Source organism: Coregonus clupeaformis, chromosome 2 (assembly GCF_020615455.1).
Source record: "Coregonus clupeaformis isolate EN_2021a chromosome 2, ASM2061545v1, whole genome shotgun sequence".
Classification (NCBI taxonomy): domain Eukaryota; kingdom Metazoa; phylum Chordata; class Actinopteri; order Salmoniformes; family Salmonidae; genus Coregonus; species Coregonus clupeaformis.
Window position 1 is genome coordinate 8909586 of NC_059193.1, and position 25024 is coordinate 8934609.

At 43.8% G+C, this 25024-nt stretch overlaps 1 protein-coding gene across 1 annotated transcript; it reads right to left on the reverse strand.

Moving 5' to 3' along the window:
- Positions 1 to 186: 186 nt before the first annotated feature.
- On the reverse strand, positions 187 to 25007 carry polr1a (RNA polymerase I subunit A). Its single transcript, XM_041903545.2, has 32 exons — positions 24615 to 25007; positions 24125 to 24329; positions 23796 to 23945; positions 23506 to 23613; positions 23335 to 23420; positions 23138 to 23238; positions 22804 to 22993; positions 22487 to 22640; positions 20402 to 20575; positions 20139 to 20261; positions 19815 to 20042; positions 19399 to 19653; positions 19027 to 19218; positions 18779 to 18928; positions 18400 to 18583; positions 18130 to 18212; positions 17860 to 18018; positions 15338 to 15436; positions 14544 to 14696; positions 14371 to 14453; positions 4226 to 4391; positions 3842 to 4060; positions 3438 to 3652; positions 3083 to 3250; positions 2840 to 2975; positions 2526 to 2683; positions 2241 to 2370; positions 1684 to 2064; positions 1298 to 1498; positions 1078 to 1195; positions 801 to 965; positions 187 to 462 (listed from the first exon to the last, which is right to left on the reverse strand). The coding sequence occupies exons 1-32, from the start codon at positions 24689 to 24691 to the stop codon at positions 362 to 364; spliced, it is 5112 nt and encodes a 1703-aa protein (XP_041759479.1). The 5' UTR covers positions 24692 to 25007; the 3' UTR covers positions 187 to 361.
- Positions 25008 to 25024: the final 17 nt, after the last annotated feature.

Genomic DNA, 25024 nt, shown 5'->3' on the forward strand with positions numbered 1-25024 from the left:
AGAGCAGATGTCATAAATAAAATTCATGCAAATAGGTTCCTATAACAACTGCTCTGGTACAGATACTACATGGCATGCCTTTAGCCTTGGAAACCCAGGCTATTTTGACTCCACACCCAAACCGACCATATTATTCAAATGTATTCAAAGAGTATATAAAGAATATAAAGAGGCCATACAATAACCAACCACTTCAATACATATTTAATAGTCAAATATAAGACAACATACACTAAATCAAAAAACGGTCCCTTTCCTCATTATCATAACAATGGCACTTGCAGTGAACTGGTGTGTTCACTTCATTCCTTTTAAATGTCTAGATATGGTGGCTATGGGTGCCTGATGCATTTAACAACATTTATTGCAATGGCTGCTTGAGATCAAAGATCCCGGTCCCTCCTTTTACAACCTTACCCACCACTAAGCAAGCTGAGGGAGAGACCAACTTATCATGGGTGCCTGTTGAGAGAGCAAAGACCAGACACATTGTTAAACCAACAACTGATGCAAGCATTGCTCTATTTGTTTTATGATGTAATATTTATGTATTACTTGTTGTATCATGTCTACTGTTGAATTATGTGTACAGCCTACAGATGTAATAATAATAATAATAATAATAATAATAATAATATGCCATTTAGCAGACGCTTTTATCCAAAGCGACTTACAGTCATGTGTGCATAAATTTTTACGTATGGGTGGTCCCGGGGATCGAACCCACTACCCTGGCATTACAAGCGCCATGCTCTACCAATTGAGCTACAGAGGACGATGTGTTGTGTAATGCTGCCTACCCAGCATAGTGGCCTGCTTCAGGAACTTGTAGCTTGTCTCGAAGGTCATCTGTTGCAGTGGAGAGGGGTTGGACTGGATGGCGAAGCGGTTGAGAGGTTTGTACACGCCCTCAAAACACATGTAGTCTGCCACCAAGGATAAGTGCCTGGGGTCCACCTCAATACCTGCACAGGAGAGGAGAGCAGAGCAACTCTTAGAGAGGAGATCACACAGCTCTCCAGAGCCTGTTGATGGGAAATGAGTAGATCGCTATAGAAGTTGTGAGCCTGTTTGTACCGTAGACAGCGAAGACATCTTTGATTTCCTTCTCAATGACTCTCAGGGCCACCTCAATGCCGTACGTGTTTGCCATGGCGTGGACCTCATTGGAGTACAGCCGATTCACGTCAAGAATCTGAGATCAAAACAGTATAGCATAGAATGTATAAGCAAAGATACCCACATGAAGAAATTATGTTTTTACTGTACAAGTACAAGTTTTTGGATTATCACTCACTTCACTGTGGTTAAACAGCTCGTGCATGTTGATGCCCTCAGTTTTGAGCTCCAGCTCCTTGGAGCCATCTTTCTTAGTGACCTCACCGAGCAGACATCTGGTGATGCCCTTAGTCTCCATCACCACTGCATTCTGGGCCAAGGCCACCACCAGCGACGTCAGGTCAAAGTGCACCTTGCTGACAGGCAGGACGAGCGTAACCTGACAGCAAACAGAGAAATGCAAAACTCCACTCAGTCCACATTCAAAACATTTATATTCAAGTAAAATACTTGGTTTCGCAAGGAACAATGTGGACCATTGGCTGAAATAAGTATTTTAGTATCTTAAACCCAGAAAGTAATATTCCAAAATCAGACAGAAGGGCACAGACTGGGGGTAAATACCTCACACCAGAGACCCTGCTGGCTGTCGTAGGAGTAGTCCTCGATGCTGGAGCTAGTCTCCAGCACAGTGTTGACCCTCATGCTGTCCTGTGTGGGTGTGCTTTTCGGCTTTGGCCTCTTCTTTGCCCCAGCACCACCAGGCTCTGCAGTGCCCAGGTCACCGGGAACCTCTTCAGAGTTCTCCTCTGCCTGCTCCTCTCTTTCCTCCACCAGGTCCTCAACCTCCTCAGCCTCCTCTCCCTCCTCTCCCTCCTCACTCTCATAATCCACTTCCTCCTCCTGATTCCCTCTCCTTTTCGCATCCGAGGCGTCAGCGTCTCCCTCATTCCCCACGTCGTCCACAATCCTGCTCTCCTCCTCCCCATCCCCTTCTCCACTCTCCTACAACAAAGAAAATAATTACACAAATGAAATGGGGATAAAAGTTGCATAATTCTACATTTAAGAAACAATAGTCACTTTGGTAATGATTAAGTCCAGCCTGTAAATCCAAATGTAAAGCAATGGCTGAAAGGAACAGATGAATAGGGAAAAGTCCATGCTTGTTTAACACACACCTGTCTAGCTGAAGAGTCCCCTACATCCTGGTCATTATCTCTAACTGTAGCCTTGCGTGTTTCCACAGCGTTGATAGAGCCAAGCTTGGTATTGCGCTTCTTAATGGCCTCCAGTAGTAGGCGGAAGAACCTGGAAAAGACAAAGGTAGCAAAGAATGCCTTACATTGGTTCAGACCAACAACACAGAAGTACATTTGTGGGACTAGTAACCGTGATCTGATTCACACACACAGGTTGTGCTGGCAGAAGAATGTGTGGGACCAGTGCTGGTTATAATAGCTCACCTGTTCTCCATGTAGTGGAGGATTTGTTGGGGAGTCAGCATCTTGTCTTCCTGGTAGCGCTCTGGGGAAAGAAAGCGAAAGGTGATCTTGAAGATGCGCTCCTTCTGTCGTTTGGCCTCCAATCTGAGTGTCTCCAGGACATCCACTTTGTGCAACACCTTTGAACAACAATGGACAGAACAATGACTCACTCACAATTAATTGAAAAACAAGGATGGAGTGATAACCATAGAAAAATGTATTATATTTCTGTGGTAATAATGATTTAATTACTTTGGAATGTAATGGTTCATAAACAGTGCCAATGTAATCACCTCTGCTAGACACACGCGAGTGAGCTTCTTCCTCAGTGTCTTCACCCGCTTGATGGCTTTTTTAGTGTTCAACACAGGAATACTCATCATCGGAGTCTTGATGCTGGAACTGGCAATCATCAATATTTCTCTAAGCCTGTGGGTGACGGAGACAATATTCAGTCACTAACGGCCAGAGTTTGGACATTTTATTCTGGCAAAGAGTCATTGCACCGTTATATTCCAGGGGAGACCATACTGTACCTTGGGATACCAAGGGTAACGTTCATCTCCCCCCTGCCGGCAAAGTGGAAGGTGTTGAGGGTCATCTGGGTGGAGGGCTCTCCGATGCTCTGAGCAGCCAGCAGACCCACCGCCTCCCCTGGGTCACACAGGGCTCGCTGCCACTTCAGCTGCAGCAGATGCTTCAGTCTGCAGAGACAGAGTGGAGACCATGACATAACCTAAGCACTCAGTAGAAAACACAGTAGCTACAATGGCTTCTAAAATGATGTACAACAGCCCAATCTTAGTTTCTACATCCAAAGTTTGTCATTTTTGGAAGACTTATTTAGGTAAATACTGTATGCAATATAGACGATATGGATTGAAATCTCACCTTTGTGCATCAAGGTCCTTCGAGCTTCCCTCGGGTAACTGCTTGACTTGGATGTCCTTTAGGTAGGACTCCACAATGCTGTCAAACGTCTCTGACACTGACCCAAATGAGATGTCAGGCCTGAACAGGCTCAGGCAGGGCTCAGGACAGTGTGAAGTCTTCTTCAGGTACTTAGATCTGCTGTCCTGGTCTAGAGAACTCCATCTATCCACCAGCTAAGAAACATGGGAAAATAACATATTAGAAAGTTTAACAGAACGGAAACAACCACAGAGTTTGATATGTCACATTGAAAAAGTAGAATAAATAATACACCCCAAACTCAAAATAAATTGGTATATAGTTGTGGAGGGATACTTCATCTAATAAAAGTGCGGTGTTGCAGCAGAGGTACAATACATTACCTTCAGGGTGGCAGTGTCCCTGCCGTTGGCCAGGTTCTCTAGAGCCTGGCGCTCTGCATTCTTGAGTTTCTTCTGGGAGAAGAGCAGGAAGGCCCCCTCCCTGGGAGAAAGATGCTCCCTCTTGGCTTTCCACCTCCTGATGGCTTTGAAATGGTTGGTGGCAGCCTGCGGGTCCAGTTTGGCCAGGACCTCATCCAAGCACTTGGACTTTCTGATGACCTGCGAGTAAGGGGAAATTCTAAATGGGTGCTGCAAAAAGTAATCCTTGCAATGTTTGCCATGCACGGTCTTGAAATGAAGACCTGCTTTCAGTCTCAATAAACACTTTAGAAAACCGGATCAGTTGACTTGAGCAGCTTGTGAGAGGGCAGCGCCAGTTCCTACCTCATAGTTGTCCTGTATGAAGGGGAACTGTCTTTGCTGGAGGAACTGTGTCTTGGGGACATCAAGGCCATCCTCTCCATAGAGAAACTGGACCACGCTGCCGTCACTGTCCCTCACAGTCAGGTCATACTGAACCACCAGGCCCTCCAGGTGTTTGATCACACATCTGGAACCACAATGAGTCAGTTTAGAAAGGGGGAAATTACAATATTGTGTGAATCCCACAATCCCATAGGGCTGTGGTCAAAAGCTGTTTACTATATAGTGCAGTGGTACCCAAACTTTTTATAGTCCCGTACCCTTCAAACATTCAACCTCCAGCTGCGTAACCCCTCTAGCACCAGGGTCAGCGCACTCTCAAATGTTGTTTTTTGCCATCATTGTAAGCCTGCCACACACACACACTATACGATAAATTTATTAAACATAAGAATGAGTGTGAGTTTGTGTCACAACCCGGCTCATGGGAAGAGACAAAAGAGATCTTATAGGACCAGGTCACAAATAAAAATATAATCATAATAATAATAAAAATAATAAAGATTTTGCTCTTTATTTAGCCATCTTACATATAAAACCTTATTTGTTCATCGAAAATTGTGAATAACTCACCACAGGTTAATGAGAAGGGTGTGCTTGAAAGGGTGCACATAACTCTGCAATGTTGGGTTGTATTGGAGGGAGTCTCAGTCTTAAATCATTTTCCACACAGTCTGTGCCTGTATTTAGCATTCATGCTAGTGAGGGCCGAGAATCCACTCTCACATAGGTACGTGGTTGCAAAGGGCATCAGTGTCTTAACAGCGTGATTTGCCAAGGCAGGATACTCTGAGTGCAGCCCTATCCAGAAATCTGGCAGTGGCTTCTGATTAAATAAAATTTTCACAGAACCGCTTGTTGCAATTTCGATGAGGCTCTCTTGTTCAGATATCGGTAAGTGGACTGAAAGCAGGGCATGAAAGGGATAACGAATCCAGTTGTTTGTGTCGTCCGTTTCGGGAAAGTAGCTGCGTAATTGCGCACCCAGCTCACTCATGTGCTTCGCTATATCACATTGGACATTGTCACAAAAAAATCATACAATGATGGAAAGCAGTCCTGTGTAGCTCAGTTGGTAGAGCATGGCGTTTGCAACGCCAGGGTTGTGGGTTCGATTCCCACGGGGGGCCAGTATGAAAATGTATGCACTCACTAACTGTAAGTCGCTCTGGATAAGAGCGTCTGCTAAATGACTAAAATGTAAAATGAAAGACCTGTGTGTTGTCCTTGTAAATGCAAAAAAAGAGAAGAGCTCCAACTTCTTAATCATAGCCTCAATTTTGTACCGCACATTGAATATAGTTGCGGAGTCCCTGTAATCCTAAATACCGATCATTCAGGCGAGAAAAAAGATCACCCAGATAGGCCATTCGTGTAAGAAAACTCGTCATCTTGCAAGCGGTCAGACAAATGAAAATTATGGTCAGTAAAGAAAACTTTAATGTGTCAATACTTTGCCCCTTGATAACCAGCGCACTTCTGTATGTTGTAAAATCATTACATGGTCGCTGCTCAGATCATTGCATAATGCAGAAAATACAGGAGAGTTCAGGGGCCTTGCTTTCATAAAGTTAACCATTTTCACTGTAGTGTCCAAATCCTCTTTCAAGCTGTCAGGCATTCCCTTGGCAGCAAGTGCCTCTCGGTGGATGCTGCAGTGTACCCAAGTGGCGTCGGGAGCAACTGCTTGCAGTCGCGTTACCACTCCACTACGTCTCCCTGTCATGGCTTTTGCGCCATCAGTACAGATACTAACACATCTTGACCACCAAAGTCCATTTGATGTCACAAAGCTGTCCAGTACTTTAAAAATATCCTCTCCTGTTGTCCTGGTTTCCAGTGGTTTATAGAAGAGGATGTCTTCCTTAATTGACCCCCCATAAACGTTACGGACATATACCAGGAGCTGTGCCAGGCCCGCCACGTCTGTTGACTCTTCCAGCTTGTGGGGATCTATTTTCTTATAACTAGATGTGATGCCTAGCTTAATAAGAAAGCATTAATGATGAAACATAATAGGTTTGTACTGTACTGATATAGATTGTTTAATCTAACAAGCTGTGATTAATGTGGGGAACTGTTAGGGGGTAGGCTGAGATAGGCTTGTGACTCACTCACAAACACTGCCTCTTTGTTAAACCGCTCAAGGACAAAGTACTGCAACATGAAGAAGAAAACTATGTCTGAGGTTGCTGACTTGGTAAAGATAACAACTAATGCCTGGCAACAGTGAAGCGCCAAGGGGCTGGGACCAGCCTGTGCGCCTACGATAGGCTGGGTAAGTCTAAACCACGCCCAGCCTCTACTCTGATAGTTCCTGCTTGGAGCAGGAACTATCTCTGTCAGAGTATTAAAATAATAACTTTGGGTTGGGACAGTTAGTTCTCTGACTGCCCTGCGTGGTGTTTCAGTGGACCTGTATATACGAACATCATATTTACCATTGAAGTGTTTTGCATTAATTAAAATACTAGTCTATTTTAGAAGACGTGTATTGACCTCTTTTTGTTCCAATACCAGATTTGAATTGACGCAACTTAACAATTGGTGACCACCGACGTGATCTGGTAGAGGGACTTCGCTGGGTATTGTCCGGCCCATTGGACATCTCTGTCATTGGACGGTATGTTTCACAAAGAGTCCGGACTACTAAAAACAGGTAAGCAGACACCTATTGTTATATAACTAAAGTTCTGCACATTGGCTTTATCCAAATTAATTTTGTGAAACACCTGTTTGATGTAAGTGAACTAAATTATCAAATCAAATCAAATCAAATTTTATTGGTCACATGCGCCGAATACAACAAGTGCAGACATTACAGTGAAATGCTTACTTACAGCCCTTAACCAACAGTGCGTTTATTTTAAACAAAAAAAGTAAGAATAAAACAACAACAAAAAAAAAAAAAAAAAAAAAAAAAAAAAGTGTTGAGAAAAACAAAGAGCAGAAGTAAAATAAAGTGACAGTAGGGAGGCTATATATACAGGGGGGTAACGGTGCAGAGTCAATGTGCGGGGGCACCGGCTAGTTGAGGTAGTTGAGGTAATATGTACATGTGGGTAGAGTTAAAGTGACTATGCATAAATACTTAACAGAGTAGCAGCAGCGTAAAAAGGATGGGGTGGGGGGCAGTGCAAATAGTCCGGGTAGCCATGATTAGCTGTTCAGGAGTCTTATGGCTTGTGGGTAGAAGCTGTTGAGAAGTCTTTTGGACCTAGACTTGGCACTCCGGTACCGCTTGCCGTGCGGTAGCAGAGAGAACAGTCTATGACTAGGGTGGCTGGAGTCTTTGACAATTTTGAGGGCCTTCCTCTGACACCGCCTGGTATAGAGGTCTTGGATGGCAGGGAGCTTTGCCCCAGTGATGTACTGGGCCGTACGCACTACCCTCTGTAGTGCCTTGCGGTCAGAGGCCAAGCAGTTGCCATACCAGGCGGTGATGCAACCAGTCAGGATGCTCTCGATGGTGCAGCTGTAGAATTTTTTGAGGATCTGAGGACCCATGCCAAATCTTTTTAGTCTCCTGAGGGGGAATAGGCTTTGTCGTGCCCTCTTCACGACTGTCTTGGTGTGCTTGGACCATGATAGTTCGTTGGTGATGTGGACACCAAGGAACTTGAAGCTCTCAACCTGTTCCACTACAGCCCCGTCGATGAGAATGGGGGGCGTGCTCAGTCCTCTTTTTTTTCCTGTAGTCCACAATCATCTCCTTTGTCTTGGTCACGTTGAGGGAGAGGTTGTTGTCCTGGCACCACACGGCCAGATCTCTGACCTCCCTCCCTATAGGCTGTCTCATCGTTGTCGGTGATCAGGCCTACCACTGTTGTGTCGTCGGCAAACTTAATGATGGTGTTGGAGTCGTGCCTGGCCATGCAGTCATGGGTGAACAGAGAGTACAGGAGGGGACTGAGCACGCACCCCTGAGGGGCCCCCGTGTTGAGGATCAGTGTGGCAGATGTGTTGTTACCTACCCTTACCACCTGGGGCGGCCCGTCAGGAAGTCCAGGATCCAGTTGCAGAGGGAGGTGTTTAGTCCCAGGATCCTTAGCTTAGTGATGAGCTTAGAGGGCACTATGGTGTTGAATGCTGAGCTGTAGTCAATGAATAGCATTCTCACGTAGGTGTTCCTCTTGTCCAGGTGGGAAAGGGCAGTGTGGAGTGCGATAGAGATTGCATCATCTGTGGATCTGTTGGGGCGGTATGCAAATTGGAGTGGGTCTAGGGTTTCTGGGATTATGCTGTTGATGTGAGCCATGACCAGTCTTTCAAAGCACTTCATGGCTACAGACGTCAGTGCCACGGGTCGGTAGTCATTTAGGCAGGTTATCTTAGAGTTCTTGGGCACGGGGACTATGGTGGTCTGCTTGAAACATGTTGGTATTACAGACTCGGTCAGGGACATGTTGAAAATGTCAGTGAAGACACTTGCCAGTTGGTCAGCACATGCTCGGAGTACACGCCCTGGTAATCCGTCTGGCCCAGCGGCCTTGTGAATGTTGACTTGCTTAAAAGTCTTACTCACATCGGCTACGGAGAGCGTGATCACATAGTCGTCCGGAACAGCTGGTGCTCTCATGCATGCTTCAGTGTTGCTTGCCTCGGCCGAGCATAGAAGTGGTTTAGCTCGTCTGGTAGGCTTGTGTCACTGGGCAGCTCGCGGCTGTGCTTCCCTTTGTAGTCTGTAATAGTTTTCAAGCCCTGCCACATCCGACGAGCGTCAGAGCCAGTGTAGTATGATTCAATCTTAGACCTGTATTGACTCTTTGCCTGTTTGATGGTTCGTCGGAGGTCATAGCGGGATTTCTTATAAGCTTCCGGGTTAGAGTCCCGTTCCTTGAAAGCGGCAGCTCTACCCCTTTAGCTCAGTGCGGATGTTGCCTGTAATCCATGGCTTCTGGTTGGGGTATGTACGTACGGTCACTGTGGGGGACGACATCATCGATGCACTTATTGATGAAGCCAGTGACTGATGTGGTGTACTCCTCAATGCTGTCTGAAGAATCCCGGAACATGTTCCAGTCTGTGCTAGCAAAACAGTCCTGTAGCTTGGCATCTGCGTCATCTGACCACTTTTTTATTAACCGAATCACTGGTGCTTCCTGCTTCAGTTTTTGCTTATAAGCAGGAATCAGGAGGATAGAGTTATGGTCAGATTTGCCAAATGGAGGGCGAGGGAGAGCTTTGTATGCGTCTCTGTGTGTGGAGTAAAGGTGGTCTAGAGTTTTTTTCCCTCTGGTTGCACATTTGACATGCTGGTAGAAATTAGGTAGAACGGATTTAAGTTTCCCTGCATTAAAGTCCCCGGCCACTAGGAGCGCTGCATCTGGATGAGCGTTTTCCTGTTGATTAATGGCCTTGTACAACTCATTCAGTGCAATCTTAATGCCAGCATTGGTTTGTGGTGGTAAATAGACAGCTATGAAAAATATAGCTGAAAACTCTCTTGGTAAATAGTGTGGTCTACAGCTTATCATAAGATACTCTACCTCAGGCGAGCAAAACCTCGAGACTTCCTTAGTATTTGATTTTGTACACCAGCTGTTGTTTACAAATATACAGAGACCGCCACCCTTTGTCTTACCGGAGCCAGCCGTTCTGTCCTGCCGATGTAGCGTGTAGCCTGCTAGCTGAATGGTATCATTGTTGTCGTTCAGCCACGACTCCGTGAAACATAAGATATTACAGTTTTTAATGTCCCGTTGGTAGGATAACCGTAATCTTAAATCGTCAATTTTATTCTCAAAAGATTGAACGTTGGCTAATAGTATTGATGGGAGAGGCAGTTTACTCGCTCGCCGTCGGATCCTTACAAGGCACCCCGACCTACGTCCACGATATCTCCGTCTCTTCCTCAGGCGAATGACGGGGATCTGGGCCTTGCCGGGTGTCTGTAGAATATCCTTCGCGTCCGACTCGTTGAAGAAAAAGTCTTCGTCCAATGCGAGGTGAGTAATCGCTGTCCTGATATCCAGAAGCTCTTTTTGGTTATAAGAGACGATGGCATAAACATTATGTACAAAATAAATTACAAATAACGCGGAAAAACACACATAATAGTACAATTGGTTAGAGGGCTGTAAAACGGCAGCCATCTTCTCCGGCGCTGTTTAGATTCCGGATGAATTATTATACTAATTATTATGAGTAGATAAGCACCATATTGTGACATGCAAACCTGTGGTGAATGTGATGTTAAACCATGGTACCATTGAGTATTGTTCTACCGGCAAGGTCCGTAACGGCTAGGTTCGAAGAATTACACCGGCAAGGTCCGTAACTACGAGGGTACGGCTAGGTTCGGGAAATTTTAGATAAATACAAGCGACTGGCAAGGTCCGTAACTACGAGGGTACGGCTAGGTTCAGCTGAGTATTTTTTTGATAGGGAGGAGGATAGTAGGTGAGGTTGAATTTGACAATATAAAAGGTAAAAATTATGAATAACTAGTATGACTAAACTGAAATGTTTGAACTGATATAACTGAACTGTAACGTTTGATGTTTGACATAGCATAATACTGGTTTTAAATAATTAAGTTGAAGCAATTTGGTTTATTATTTAATTTAACGTTTGATGTTTGACCCTGCAAAATACTGGTTAAATAATTAGACTGAAATAATTTGGTTTATCGTTGAAATATAAATATGCACCGACTTTAACTAATTAGGTGGGAATAATTTGATTTAAATAAATAGACTAACGTACTTTAAATAATGGACGAATATTACCTTAAAACGAAAAACAGACAAAACCTGTTGGGAGTGGAAAGAGGAGGGAGAACCGCGTAGGGGTAAATTTAAAGAAGCAGTGAGAGAGAGAGAGAGAGTAGGAGGGGGCCAGTACCCACTGATAGCCTTACCTAATCTATTGGCGGGGAATGAAAGAGGCCCCAGCAGCCTTAGAATGAGGTGAGAGCTAGTGCAGTTTTAATTTGGTGACGTCACTTGCTCTATGAACTGGAAGTATTTACTTTGAAAGCATCGCGGAATGTGTGGGGTGACTGGCAATGTATGTAGAGGGTCCCTGGTTCGAACCCAGGTAGGGACAGTGGGTAAAGCTTTCTCATTGGGGCTATAGACCTAGATTACTACGTGGATTGAGAAATGTGAAAGGTTGAATTAGATAGCTTAAGTAGAAGTATTCTAGAAAGGTCTATGAAAATATGTTACAAGGTCCCCGCGCCTCCCCCGTTGTGTAGGAAGGAGCAAGGGGAGGGGTGAGAGATAGTTCAAATGATAGGAATATCATTAAATGTATGCTTATCAACGATAGCAAGTATTTGTTTTATTAATTAGGGCCTAATCAGAGAGAACAGTAAAATAAATTGAATAGCGAACTGAAATGGCGATAGAGCTGTGAAAATTGAGTTGAGGACAAAGGAGAATAATTTATGGCTCTGGTTAGCGGGAAGAAAAAAAATAGAGACAGTCCAGCGAGTTAGATTGAGCTGTAAGATTTCAAGTAGAGGTCTAAATACTTGACTGGAAGGCAGTGCTTTGATAAATTATAATTGTTATTACTTTATTCGATAGGTTGCTTAACACCAGTGGTGTATGCAAATAGTTGGTGAATTCTAGAACAATAATTTATTTTCGTTACGGGGACCAGGGGATGCAAGTAGCTTTAGCTATTATGCTGAGGGAATAGCACCAACCTATAGTGGGTTCTAGATTTGTTAAATAAACAAACTTATATTTTAAACTAAAGTAATGCAATAGGCTACAATTATAACTATCAGAAAAAGGCACAATTTAATGTGAAATAGTTATTACAATTATTATTAATAGTTATTACAGTTATTATCATTGATCCAGTAATGATAGAAGGATAGTAGAGGAAAGGCAAGGGATTAAATCTAATTTAGGGAAAGGAGAAGAGTATGAAGATATATTAGGGAGAAAATACCATTAACTGAGGGATATAAAACATTTAGCTGAAAAAGACAACAGGAATAATATAGACATTAGACCACACCAGAAGTAGAGCTGGCAGGATCACCAGTAGCAATCATGAAGGTTCCCAGAAAATAGTGAAGATATTGGTAATATCTCTAACAAATGAGAAAAAGGACCAGAAAGATAGTAACTAAATGGCCAAAGGAGGGAACATTTGATGTAACCGTGATTGTATTGGCTAAAAAATGAAATATGGCATTTACAGGGGGGACATATTTTCCTAGGGGGTTGATCAAATAATTGATAATGGATCATTTGAGATGAGATCACATGTAGCAGATTTAGGGTAATCAATTAAATAATAATTGTATACTCGAGGAATTTTGAGTGGTTTTATGGATTAGTTATGAGGAATTAGATTGATACAAACAATTATTGATGGGTTAGGACTGGGGATATCTGTATCATGTTTTGTGTGTACTACCATCTTTAGATTACTGATGGTAATTGAAGGTTAACAAAATGTATAACCAGGAGAAAGAGATTAGCTTATCTCATTGGAATGTTGCCCAGGGCGAGGGGGAGCAGTAGTGGAGTTAGGCAGTGAGCTACCAAATCAAGTGGGGCCTGGCTATTTGTGGTTGTTGTTTTTCAAATTGGGTTTTTCAAATAAAAAAACAACACACCTAGTATGATGGTTATAAAGGGTTGTTATGTTAAATTTAGGGGGTTTGTGTTAGGTTTGAAAGATTTAAATAGGGACCTGTCATGACCAACCATCAGTCTTCAGGTCAAGCCCGGGAGAGCCGGGGTAGAACAGAGTTTGAACTAAACATGAGTGTTTTTACAAGATAAGGGATTGATTGATTGGATTACTATTGGTTCTGAACTGAATGAAAGTCGAATTTAGCCGCCATAAAATACAAAGGAAGTGGGAGGAGCAATAAAGAAGCAAGGGAAAGTCTCAAAAATAAAAAAAGTAAGGGATGGCAATTGGATGATAAATTACCAATATTACCTAAGTGATTGTTTAGGTAGGTGGTAATATTTGCACATGGGCAAAACATGTGTCAAAAGGGGGATGCTGTAAAGCAAGCTGTAAAGCATAGAATTCACTGGCTTGTATGCAAAGCAGTAATTGTTTCAAAACATCTCCTGCCATGTCACTGATGCGTCGTGAAACAGTGTTGTTTGATGAAGGCATTGTCTGTATAGTTTTTTGGGCCTTTCCCCCAGCCATATCCGCGGCAGCAGGAATAATTAAGTCCTCCACAATAGTATGGGGCTTGCCCATCCTAGCCGCACGGTAGCTCACCATATAAGACGCTTCTAGCCCCTTCTTATTAATGGTATCTGTAGCTTTTATACATATCTTACTATTCGAAAGTCGTCTTAATTCTTGCTCAAAAAACTGTCTGCACAAGAGTGAAGGTTTCATCGAGTTGTGAGATGGTACTTTTGCAAATATAACACACTGGCTGAGGAAAGGCACTTCTCCCAATATAAGTGAACCCCAAATCAATGTAGTTATCATATTTGCGCCTCTTCGATGGTCCAACGTCCATGTCTGTTGTTCGGTGCTTTCCTAGGTAAGGTGGCAGTAGCTCTTCGGCTGCATCAGATTCACAACTGTCAGTGTCCATGCTAGCTGGGCTAGCAGCAAATGTAGAATTACTGATGCTAGCATTGGATGTGCTTGTGGAAGCAGAACTTGTGTTGTCGACAGGTGCAGGTGTAGTATTGCTGGTAGGAGCAGTACTACCAGTAGAGCTGGTATGTCTCTCTATGGACGCGGGCCGTACTTTTTTTTAACCATTTTCAATTTTCAAGCAAACGGAATGAGGAGCAGCTACGTTTGGCTACATACGGACAGTTAGTGGAATTCCCGCGAGAGAGTAACGGTTAATGTGATTGGATGTTAATTATTTGACTAGGCTACCTGTATTTGACATTGTGTTATTTCACTGAACACTAGATGGTTTAATTTTATATTTGGCAGTGAAACGAGGCTACTCAGGCGAGAGAAAAACATCACCCAAATGTATAACCCCGTTGGAAAATCTAAATGGACTGTTTTTTATTTGACGTACCCCTGACAGCATTGCACATACCCCTGGGGTATAGCCGATATAGGGAATAGGGTGCCATTTGAGACGTAACCATTCACACTTCTGTAAAAACGTTCAGACTTCTGTAATGCCAGCTCACCTCTGAAGGTACCCCGATCGACTGGTCTTGACAGCTGTGTCTACCAGACCCTCCCGGCCAGCCATGCAATGGAAGAAAAACTCCTGCAACAATGAATCATTAACATTCAGAGACCTTCAATTATGAAGTGGAACAATCAAGCACACAACTTGGGGCAGAGATAAGTCACATACTGGGGGCTTGATTCCTGTGAGGAACCTGCCAGACACAAAGCCTCCAGAGCGAGGCGAACTTTCGTACGGCTGGAAGCAGGGCAGAGATTTCCCAGAAGGCATCAGGGGAGGACGTCGGCCCTCCAGCTCAATCTGACCCAGCAGACATGAGATCTAAAAAAAATTAAAACAAACTTACTCATCATGTTCTGATTGTTACACATGATAGAGACTAAATTGAAGGCCAAAAAGATCATCAAGGACATCAACCACCCGAGCCACTGCCTGTTCACCCCGCTATCATCCAGAAGGCGAGGTCAGTACAGGTGCATCAAAACTGGGACTGAGAGAATGAAAAACAGCTTCTATCTCAAGGCCATCAGACTGTTAAATAGCCATCACTAGCACATTAGAGGCTGCTGCTGCCTATTGAAATCACTGGTCACTTTAAGAAATGGAACACTAGTCACTTTAATAATGTTTACATATCTTGCATTACTCATCTTATATGTATATACTGTATTCTATACTATTCTACTGTATCTTAGTCCATGCCGCTCTGTCATTGCTTGTCCATATATGTATATATTCTTAATTCCATCCCTTAGATTTGTGTGTATTAGGTATATGTTGTGAAATTGTTAGATATTACTTGTTAGATATTACTGCACTGTCGGAGCTAGAAGCACAAGCATTTCGCTACACCCGCAATAACATCTGCTAAACACGTGTATTTGACAAATAAAGTTTGATTTGATTGTACATCTTGTGTGTCTTTATGGTTTGATGGTCTGCTTGGTTCCTTAAAGGAGTACCTGCATGGTATTGACAGTGGAGCCTTTAGCCCCAGACTGCACCATCAGCTGGAGGTTGTTCTCAGGGAAGCTGCAGTGGAGACCCAGGGGCATGACCACCTGACAGGAGAGAATAACATCAGTCAAAACCGTACAGCAGTTAACAGTGTTTTCTCCTAATCAACTTTCCCATTTGTATTTATTATAGATCCCCATTAGCTGCTGCCAAGGCACTTCCTGGGGTCTAGCAAAATTAAGGCAGTTCATACCATTTAAAAAACATTACAATACATTCACAGATTTCACAATCCACTGTGTCCTCAGGCCCCTACTCCACCACTACCACATATCTACAGTACAAAATCCATGTGGAGGTGTGCATGCATGTGTCTGTGCCGATGTTCACAGTCACGCTGTTCCATAAGGTGTTTTTTAATCTGTTTTTTTAAATCAAATTTTACTACTTGCATCAGATACTTGATGTGGAATAGAGTTCCATGTAGTCATGGCTCTATGTAGTACTGTGCACCTCCCACAGTCTGTTCTGGACTTGGGGACTGTGAAGAGACCTCTGGTGGCATGTCTTGTGGGGTATGCATGGGTGACCGAGCTGTGCGCCAGTAGTTCAAACAGCCAGCTCGGTGTATTCAACATGTCAATACCTCTCATAAATAAATTACAAGTAGTGATGAAGTCAATCTCTCCTCCACTTTGAGCCAGGAGAGATTGACATGCATATTATTAATATTGGGTCTCTGTGTACATCCAAGGGTCAGCCGTGCTGCCCTGTTCTGAGCCAATTGCAATTTTCCTAAGTCCTTTTTTGTGGCACCTGACCACACGACTGAACAGTAATCCAGGTGTGACAAAACTAGGGCCTGTAGGACCTGCTTTGTTGATAGTGCTGTTAAGAAGGTAGAGCAGCGCTTTATTATGGACATACTTCTCCCCATCTTAGCTACTGTTGTATCAATATGTTTTGAACATGACAGTTTACAATCCAGGGTTACTCCAAGCAGTTTAGTCACCTCAACTTGCTCAATTTCCACATTATTTATTACAAGATTTAGTTGAAGTTTAGAGTATGATTTGTCCCAAATACAATGCTTTTAGTTTTAGAAATATTTAGGACTACCTTATTCCTTGCCACCTACTCAAACTAACTGCAACTCTTTGTTAAGTGTTGCAGTCATTTCAGTTGCTGTAGTAGCTGACATGTATAGTGTTGAGTCATCCACATACATAGACACTCTGGCATGTCATTAGTAAAGATATCCACATCATTTTCCTTCCTCATGATACCATCGATTTTGTGAAGTGCACCAGTCCCTCCTGCAGCAAAGCACCTCCACAGCATGATGCTGCCACCCCCGTGCTTCACGGTTGGGATGGTGTTCTTCGGCTTGCAAGCTACCCCCTTTTCCTCCAAATATTACGATGGTCATTATGGCCAAACAGTTCTATTTTTGTTTCATCAGACCAGAGGACATTTCTCCAAAAAGTACGATCTTTGTCCCCATGTGCAGTTGCAAACCGTAGTCTGGCTTTTTTATGGCGGTTTTGGAGCAGTGGCTTCTTCTTTGCTGAGCGGCCTTTCAGGTTATGTCGATATAGGACTCATTTTATTGTGGATATAGATACTTTTGTACCCGTTTCCTCCAGCATCTTCCCAAGGTCCTTTGCTGTTGTTCTGGGATTGATTTGCACCAAAGTACGTTCATCTCTAGGAGACAGAACGCGTCTCCTTCCTGAGCGGTATGACGGCTGCGTGGTCCCATGGTGTTTATACTTGCGTCCTAATGTTTGTACAGATGAACGTGGTACCTTCAGGCGTTTGGAAATTGCTCCCAAGGATGAACCAGACTTGTGGAGGTCTACAATTTTTTTTCTGAGGTCTTGGCTGATTTCTTTTGATTTTCCCATGATGTCAAGCAAAGAGGCACTGAGTTTGAAGGTAGGCCTTGAAATACATCCACAGGTACACCTCCAATTGACTCAAATGATGTCAATTAGCCTATCAGAAGCTTCTAAAGCCATGACATCATTTTCTGGTATTCTCCAAGCTGTTTAAAGGCACAGTCAACTTAGTGCATGTAAACTTCTGACCCACTGGAATTGTGATACAGTGAATTATAAGTGAAATAATCTGTCTGTAAACAATTGTTGGAAAAATTACTTGTGTCATGCACAAAGTTGATGTCCTAACCGACTTGCCAAAACTATAGTTTGTTAACAAGAAATTTGTAGTGGTTGAAAAACAAGTTTTAATGACTCCAAACTAAGTGTATGTAAACTTCCGACTTCAACTGTATATGCAGAAGCTTTTATCCAAAGCGACTTATAGTCACGCGTGCATACATTTTTTATGTATGGGTGGCCCTGGGAATCAAACCCACTATCCTGGTATTGGAAGAGCCATGCTCTACCAACTGTGCTACATAGGACCACTAGGTTAGGGTTAGGGATGACAACCATCTGATGGTAACCTCTTCACAAAACTGAAGGATGAGCAAATCAAACAACGCAAACTCCATGTAGCTCACCTTGTTGATGTCGTTGTTGACCTGGTTGGCCACCTCCTTAAACTTGAGGTCCACCATGTTGAAGTCTCTCTGGTCTGGGTTGAGGTGGGCGTCCTGCCAGCGGCCCCTAGCCTCGCTCTCCTCCACTGTGTCAGGCAGGTTAAAGGCTGCCTGCAAGGCCTGGGGTACACCATAGAAAACAACCGTTACCGCCACACTAATGCATGTCATTCAATTTGTTTATTTGTTCCTGGAACATGTGGATCGACTGATTGATACTGGCATCTTTACCTTAGTCCCACACGTGACAGACTCTTTTATGATCTGCTTTCTCTGTCTGTTGGCTCCTTGTTTCACCAAGATATCCTCCACACCTGAAATACATTCAATTAATAACCCTTTGATTTTGAGATAGAGCCTTGTGATGGATCCCTGAGTCTGTTCAGATAGATCTAGAACACCAGTTAGTATGTCCCAAAGGCACCCAATGTACTACTTTTGTCAAACCTAGTGGACTATATAGGGAATAAGGTTCCAGTTGGGATGAAGCCCATGCCTTACCCATAGTGAAGCCCCGGTACAGCTGGAGGTAGGCAGTGAAGAGGCGAGCCAGGCAGCTGAGGAGTTTGCCACTGGTCTCTCCTCCATACAGCTCGTAGCAGCAGTGGACCAGGCCGTATGCTGAGCTGCCATAGTGGGCCTTGTCCAACACCCCCACCAGCAACTCTCCCTGACGGAATATCACCTGCAGGACCAGACACAGTTACTGTCAAAGACAAATGTTGACGAGGTGTGTTTTGAACAAAGTAAAAAATATAGGATTAACACACTGCAAATACAAACTATGACACTAATAATAAAATAAATCAAATCAAGGTGGGTACATGTGCAACATTCTGACATTGATAAGTTGAGTAGTATTGCTAGTGAACAGTCTGACCTGGGAGTCACACATGGTTTCAGGCTTGTAGCCTGGAACACGGCGTGGAGGCTCCTTGATCCAGGCCTTACTGGGGATCTTGGCCTTCCCTGTCAGGTTCAGAGGGATGTGGTTTCCTGGGATGACGTTCAGCAGTAGTGTGGACACCACCTGAATGACAAAGGACACCTGTGTTATTACCTGTACAATACTGCATTATGTATTATGACCTACTAAACCTCTCAACCCAGGGGTAGGTCCTTCTGCACCTGTTTCCCAGTCCAGAGAGGGAATGGTTTGAGTATGGCGGGGGGCAGCAGCTTGACCCTGCCGACCTTGTCGGTCAGACCTCGGTAGACCAGCTCTGTGTACTGGTCGCGGGAGAAGAAGCAGCCACGGATGGTCATCCTGGTGCCTGACACCATGTGGTCCTGGATCAGACCCGCCAGAGGCTTCCCATCCTGGGGGACAGAGACAAGGCAGTGAGGCTGTACAGCAACAGTAGGTGTTGAGGGTGAGCAAACAAGAGCTTATCTATCAAACATTATACAACATCATTCAATTCCCTCTCAAGAATTAGGAATTTGTATGTTTGCAAACACAAGAGAGACATTTTCTAAGGCTGAGCAATGAACATTCACCTTGGGCACGAGGTACTGCTGGTCAGTGCTGACGAGTGTGTAGGCCTCAGCCCTGCCTAGTTCACTCTGAGGGAAATGGGCATTCATCTCATCCCCATCAAAGTCAGCGTTGTAGGCCTTACAGTTAGCGTAGTGAAGCCTCAACACTTTCTCCCCTGGCAGGATGCGGGCGCAGTGAGCCTGGATGGACGGCCGATGCAGTGTTGGTTGCCGATTGAGGAGCAGGACGTCACCATTCTTGATGTGACGATTCACCTATGGAGAATATGAACATTGCTCAATAGATGGCAAATATAATGGAAAGATGAGATGCAAGGAGACTAGTTATATCATCTTTAATTAAGTGTCATTTTAGAGGGAAAGTATATGAGATTACAATATAAATTAATGAAGGAATCAAGGAATATAGGCCTTACTATCTTCATGGGCATCATGTGCTGCCCAGGGCATGGTGTGAGGAGCTGCTTGGCAATGGCCTCTCTCTGGGTGAGATTAGTACTGCTCAGGATGGTGCGGGAGCCGTCCTCGTTAATGACCATGGAGGCCCCAGGGTGAACATTGGGCCCGTTCAGAACTGCCTGCCGCAGCTCCTTAACATTCCAAGGCGTCACAGGTTGGGGGTAAGTCAGCTTGGTGGCAAACACCTGTAGCAAAACAGATGGGAGTTTATCATGTGAGCTCACACAATGTTACAACTATCAATGGACATGCAGTATGCAGGCAAAGGCAATGACTCTTACCATGGGTATTCCAATCTCATTGGTCCCAATGTACATGTCAGGACAAATAACAGAGCGTGCTGCATAGTCCACACGTTTACCCATCATGTGCTTCCTGAACAAACCGTCCTTCTTCTCTAAGATCTGAGAGAGAAAACAGGGACAGCATGAACAACAACGTGTATGGGTTGGAAGATGAAGGTATACTGACATGTTTCACTCCCTTTGGCTAAAAGGCTGCACATATGGAACAGGTGGCGAGAGATTTCCATGAGAAAACATACCTGACGAATGCCAGGGTACTTCTCTGTCATCAGTTTGTCCATGTCACTGTCAAAGACGATGTTGACGTGACTCTGGAGCCGAATCCAGGTATTGTAGAGTTTATCTGTGAGTGTGGCACCAGGGATCCCTGCCAGGAAGGCCTGGTCTGTCTGAGCGGGGTCTGCTTCCTGTACCTTTACATTTAGAGTACAGAGGAATGGCAACACTTAACACACAATTGGTTAACTTTATTTAATGCAAAAGACCCAGATATATATTTATAGGAATGTGGAGCCGTGTTTGTGTGTCTTGACTTTACTTTTCCCCTAATTTTCTGTATGTCCCCCCCCCCATTTCTTAAGACTTAGTGGGCTAAAAGAGAATCAAAACAAAGATACAGTATGAGATATATACATACAGTGGGGAAAAAAAGTATTTAGTCAGCCACCAATTGTGCAAGTTCTCCCACTTAAAAAGATGAGAGAGGCCTGTAATTTTCATCATAGGTACACGTCAACTATGACAGAAAAATTGAGAAAAAAAAATCCAGAAAATCCCATTGTAGGATTTTTTATGAATTTATTTGCAAATTATGGTGGAAAATAAGTATTTGGTCACCTACAAACAAGCAAGATTTCTGGCTCTCACAGACCTGTAACTTCTTCTTTAAGAGGCTCCTCTGTCCTCCACTCGTTACCTGTATTAATGGCACCTGTTTGAACTTGTTATCAGTATAAAAGACACCTGTCCACAACCTCAAACAGTCAGACTCCAAACTCCACAATGGCCAAGACCAAAGAGCTGTCAAAGGACACCAAAAACAAAATTGTAGACCTGCACCAGGCTGGGAAGACTGAATCTGCAATAGGTAAGCAGCTTGGTTTGAAGAAATCAACTGTGGGAGCAATTATTAGGAAATGGAAGACATACAAGACCACTGATAATCTCCCTCGATCTGGGGCTCCACGCAAGATCTCACCCCGTGGGGTCAAAATGATCACAAGAACGGTGAGCAAAAATCCCAGAACCACACGGGGGGACCTAGTGAATGACCTGCAGAGAGCTGGGACCAAAGTAACAAAGCCTACCATCAGTAACACACTACGCCGCCAGGGACTCAAATCCTGCAGTGCGAGACGTGTCCCCCTGCTTAAGCCAGTACATGTCCAGGCCCGTCTGAAGTGCATTTGGATGATCCAGAAGAGGATTGGGAGAATGTCATATGGTCAGATGAAACCAAAATATAACTTTTTGGTAAAAACTCAACTCGTCATGTTTGGAGGACAAAGAATGCTGAGTTGCATCCAAAGAACACCATACCTACTGTGAAGCATGGGGTTGGAAACATCATGCTTTGGGGCTGTTTTTTCTGCAAAGGGACCAGGACGACTGATCCGTGTAAAGGAAAGAATGAATGGGGCCATGTATCGTGAGATTTTGAGTGAAACCCTCCTTCCATCAGCAAGGGCATTGAAGATGAAACGTCGCTGGGTCTTTCAGCATGACAATGATCCCAAACACACCGCCCGGGCAACAAAGGAGTGGCTTCGTAAGAAGCATTTCAAGGTCCTGGAGTGGCCTACCCAGTCTCCAGATCTCAACCCCATAGAAAATCTTTGGAGGGGAGTTGAAAGTCTGTGTTGCCCAGCGACAGCCCCAAAACATCACTGCTCTAGAGGAGATCTGCATGGAGGAATGGGCCAAAATACCAGCAACAGTGTGTGAAAACCTTTTGAAGACTTACAGAAAACGTTTGACCTGTGTCATTGCCAACAAAGGGTATATAACAAAGTATTGAGAAACTTTTGTTATTGACCAAATACTTATTTTCCACCATCATATGCCAATAAATTCATTAAAAATCCTACAATGTGATTTTCTGGATTTTTTTTCTCATTTGTCTGTCATAGTTGACGTGTACCTATGATGAAAATTACAGGCCTCTCTCATCTTTTTAAGTGGGAGAACTTGCACAATTGGTGGCTGACTAAATACTTTTTTTCCCCACTGTACATGGAAAATCAAATGTGTCACCTTTGACCTTTTCATTCCCTCAAAACAATGTTTAAAGAGCAAATGCAACCCCATGCCATTGGTTCACATACCTCCTCCAGCTCCAACTCCTTTTCCTTCAGCTTCTCTCCTGCTAGAAGTGCTAGGAGCTTCTGGATGACTCCACTGTCCTTCATCACTGCCTGCATGTTAACAGTCTGGCCGTTAGTGAACATCTGGTCTCCCATACGGTTAATGGGCCGGTACCTGGGGAAAACAAGAGGGTTACTCTCATCAGTTACTGGAAAGCTTCACAACTAAAAGGTTTTTGTGATGCAATTCCAGACACTATCAATAACCAACAGAAGCAAATAACTACATTCAAAACAAACCCACAAATTGTAAGGCTGTTCTCTGAGAGTTTCCTTACCTGCATGGAGGGACCACCATAAGCTCCAGGAAGAAAAGGTCAGGATAAAAGTCATTGGGTGAGCTCTCCAACTCCTCCATTCCAGCGAACAAGCACTTCAGGAAGAAACCTTCTTTATCCCATAGTTTGGCGATGTGATCCCGTGCCGTGCTGGGGGTCAGGTATCCACGTTTTCCAGCCATCCCATCCTCTGAAAGGAGAGGAGACCACGGGCACTTATTCAACTTTCCAATTCAGGACTGCAGAAATGTCAACTTTTCAACACGTTTTAGTCCTCTACCATATTACCAATCTTGGACATGCATGAAGCAGAAGATTGAATGGCATGCATTACCTTCATCGGGTCCCTTGACGGCACCATCTTTATACATAGCCGCAGGCAAGGTGACAATCAGTTTGCTGTTGTGCTCTCTGCGCACTTGTGATCGGCCACTCCTATTTGGGGAACAGTAAAAATCAGTGTGAAGCTTCACACAGGGGACAGAATTGTTATGAAATAAATGGTAATTGACCACAATGGTCCATACTTACTTGCAGTGTGGGCATTTCCTGGATCTCATTTGGACCCTCCAGAAGTCTGTTACAAGCTTGTTCTTCTTCTCACAGATATGCTTGATCTGAGAACACAAAACATTCCATTTTATCACATTGGCCTGAGTTGTGATGTTCAGTTTCTATGACACATTCACAATCAGCTCTTACTGGTGAGCTGTGATCGCTGCCTGTCTTCAGTTTGTTGACATTAACCCAGTACTCCTCCAACACCACCTGGATCTCAACCCCAGAAGCTTGGGCATTGCCTTCCAGGAACTGCAATAGACAAATGGTCAAAACCAGTTGTGTGAGTGATTAAAACTCAGAACTTTTATTTTAATTTTATGAATCAAACACTATGAAATCAAAAGACTTGCATACATTACCAGAAATAGCAGTGTGATTTCAGAGACATCATTATTATTGAATATTCCCACTCCTGTCTGTGTGATGCTCACCTGGTTCAGCACATGCTCCAGCTCATAGACCTCCTGTAGAGCTCCCACGTTCAGCAGCTTCAGCTGGTTCAGCAGGAGATGGATCGCTGCTCTGGGGCAGGCCAGCATGTGGCAGTTCAGACATGATCCTCGGATCAGCAGGTACAGTTTCTAGTGCCAGAGTAGAAGTGAGAGAGAATATTACTTTAAAAGAAGGTTTACCCCACTGTAACTTGTAGCCTATCAACTGTGTTTTGGATCGAGTAATGGTTTATCTGGAAACAGGCCATGTACTTGTAATGACTACTGGGATAGGAATTGGATAGGTGTGTTCTGTGTTCTTCACTTACATCAAAGAAGAGTGGGTTGTATACGGGTAAGGGTAGCTCGATGTGACCAAGGTGCCCAGGGCAGTTGTTGAAGTCTTGCATACAGGTGGAGCACACCTCTTTGGAATCAGCTGGGCCCAATGACAGGTCATAGAGGCCATTGGGGGCAACATTACCAACATTATCCAGGAATCTGAAGTTAGTAATGTTCTTGACACTCAACTTTCTGTGGAAAAATGGGAACATGACATGACAATGTTACAATGAATGAATGCAATATTTTAGTAGTTAACTAGTGGTATAATATCCATAGTAGCAGTACCACAAACGGACAGTCCAAGAACAGTGAACACTAACCAGTTAACAATAGCTAGCTAATACAACACACTCAAACGCGAAAGGCATGCAGGGGCATGTTATTATGGCTTCAGAGCATATGTACTCATTACATTTACATTTACATTTTAGTCATTTAGCAGACGCTCTTATCCAGTACAACTTGTATTCTTACCTTATTTCTTCGGCAGAGTACATGCCAAATGTCATTCCCTCCAGCCGCCTCCATGGTACTTCTTTCCCAAAAAGCATACTTTAGAAAATCCAAGTAAATTGTTTATATTATTGTATGAGTTCCTTACATGTACTGTATAAAATCCACATGCGCTACGAAGTTAGAATTCTCCAACACGTGGGACCTTCATCTTCATGGACCGTACCATTAGGAGTTAGGAATGAAAATAAAGCACGTATTCCCATTCAACCTGAACATTTGAAGACATCACCGGTTAATTGATATGAGTAATTACGAAATAAGTAATGTATCATTCACCATAACCAAAGCTACCTAATCAATCACATAATACTATCCGTTACTGCAGCTCCCCCCTATGAACACGGAGATCGTAATTCTTTCCCATGAGC

Excerpts from the sequence above, each read along its gene's own strand:
- polr1a (XM_041903545.2), bottom strand. The coding sequence starts at position 24,691 with ATGCTTTTTGGGAAAGAAGTACCATGGAGGCGGCTGGAGGGAATGACA. Across the intron at positions 22,641-22,803 it reads ATGGTGGTCCCTCCATGCAG|GTACCGGCCCATTAACCGTA; the intron begins GTAAGGAAACTC and ends TGTTTTCCCCAG. Across the intron at positions 1,196-1,297 it reads AGCTGTTTAACCACAGTGAA|ATTCTTGACGTGAATCGGCT; the intron begins GTGAGTGATAAT and ends TTTTGATCTCAG.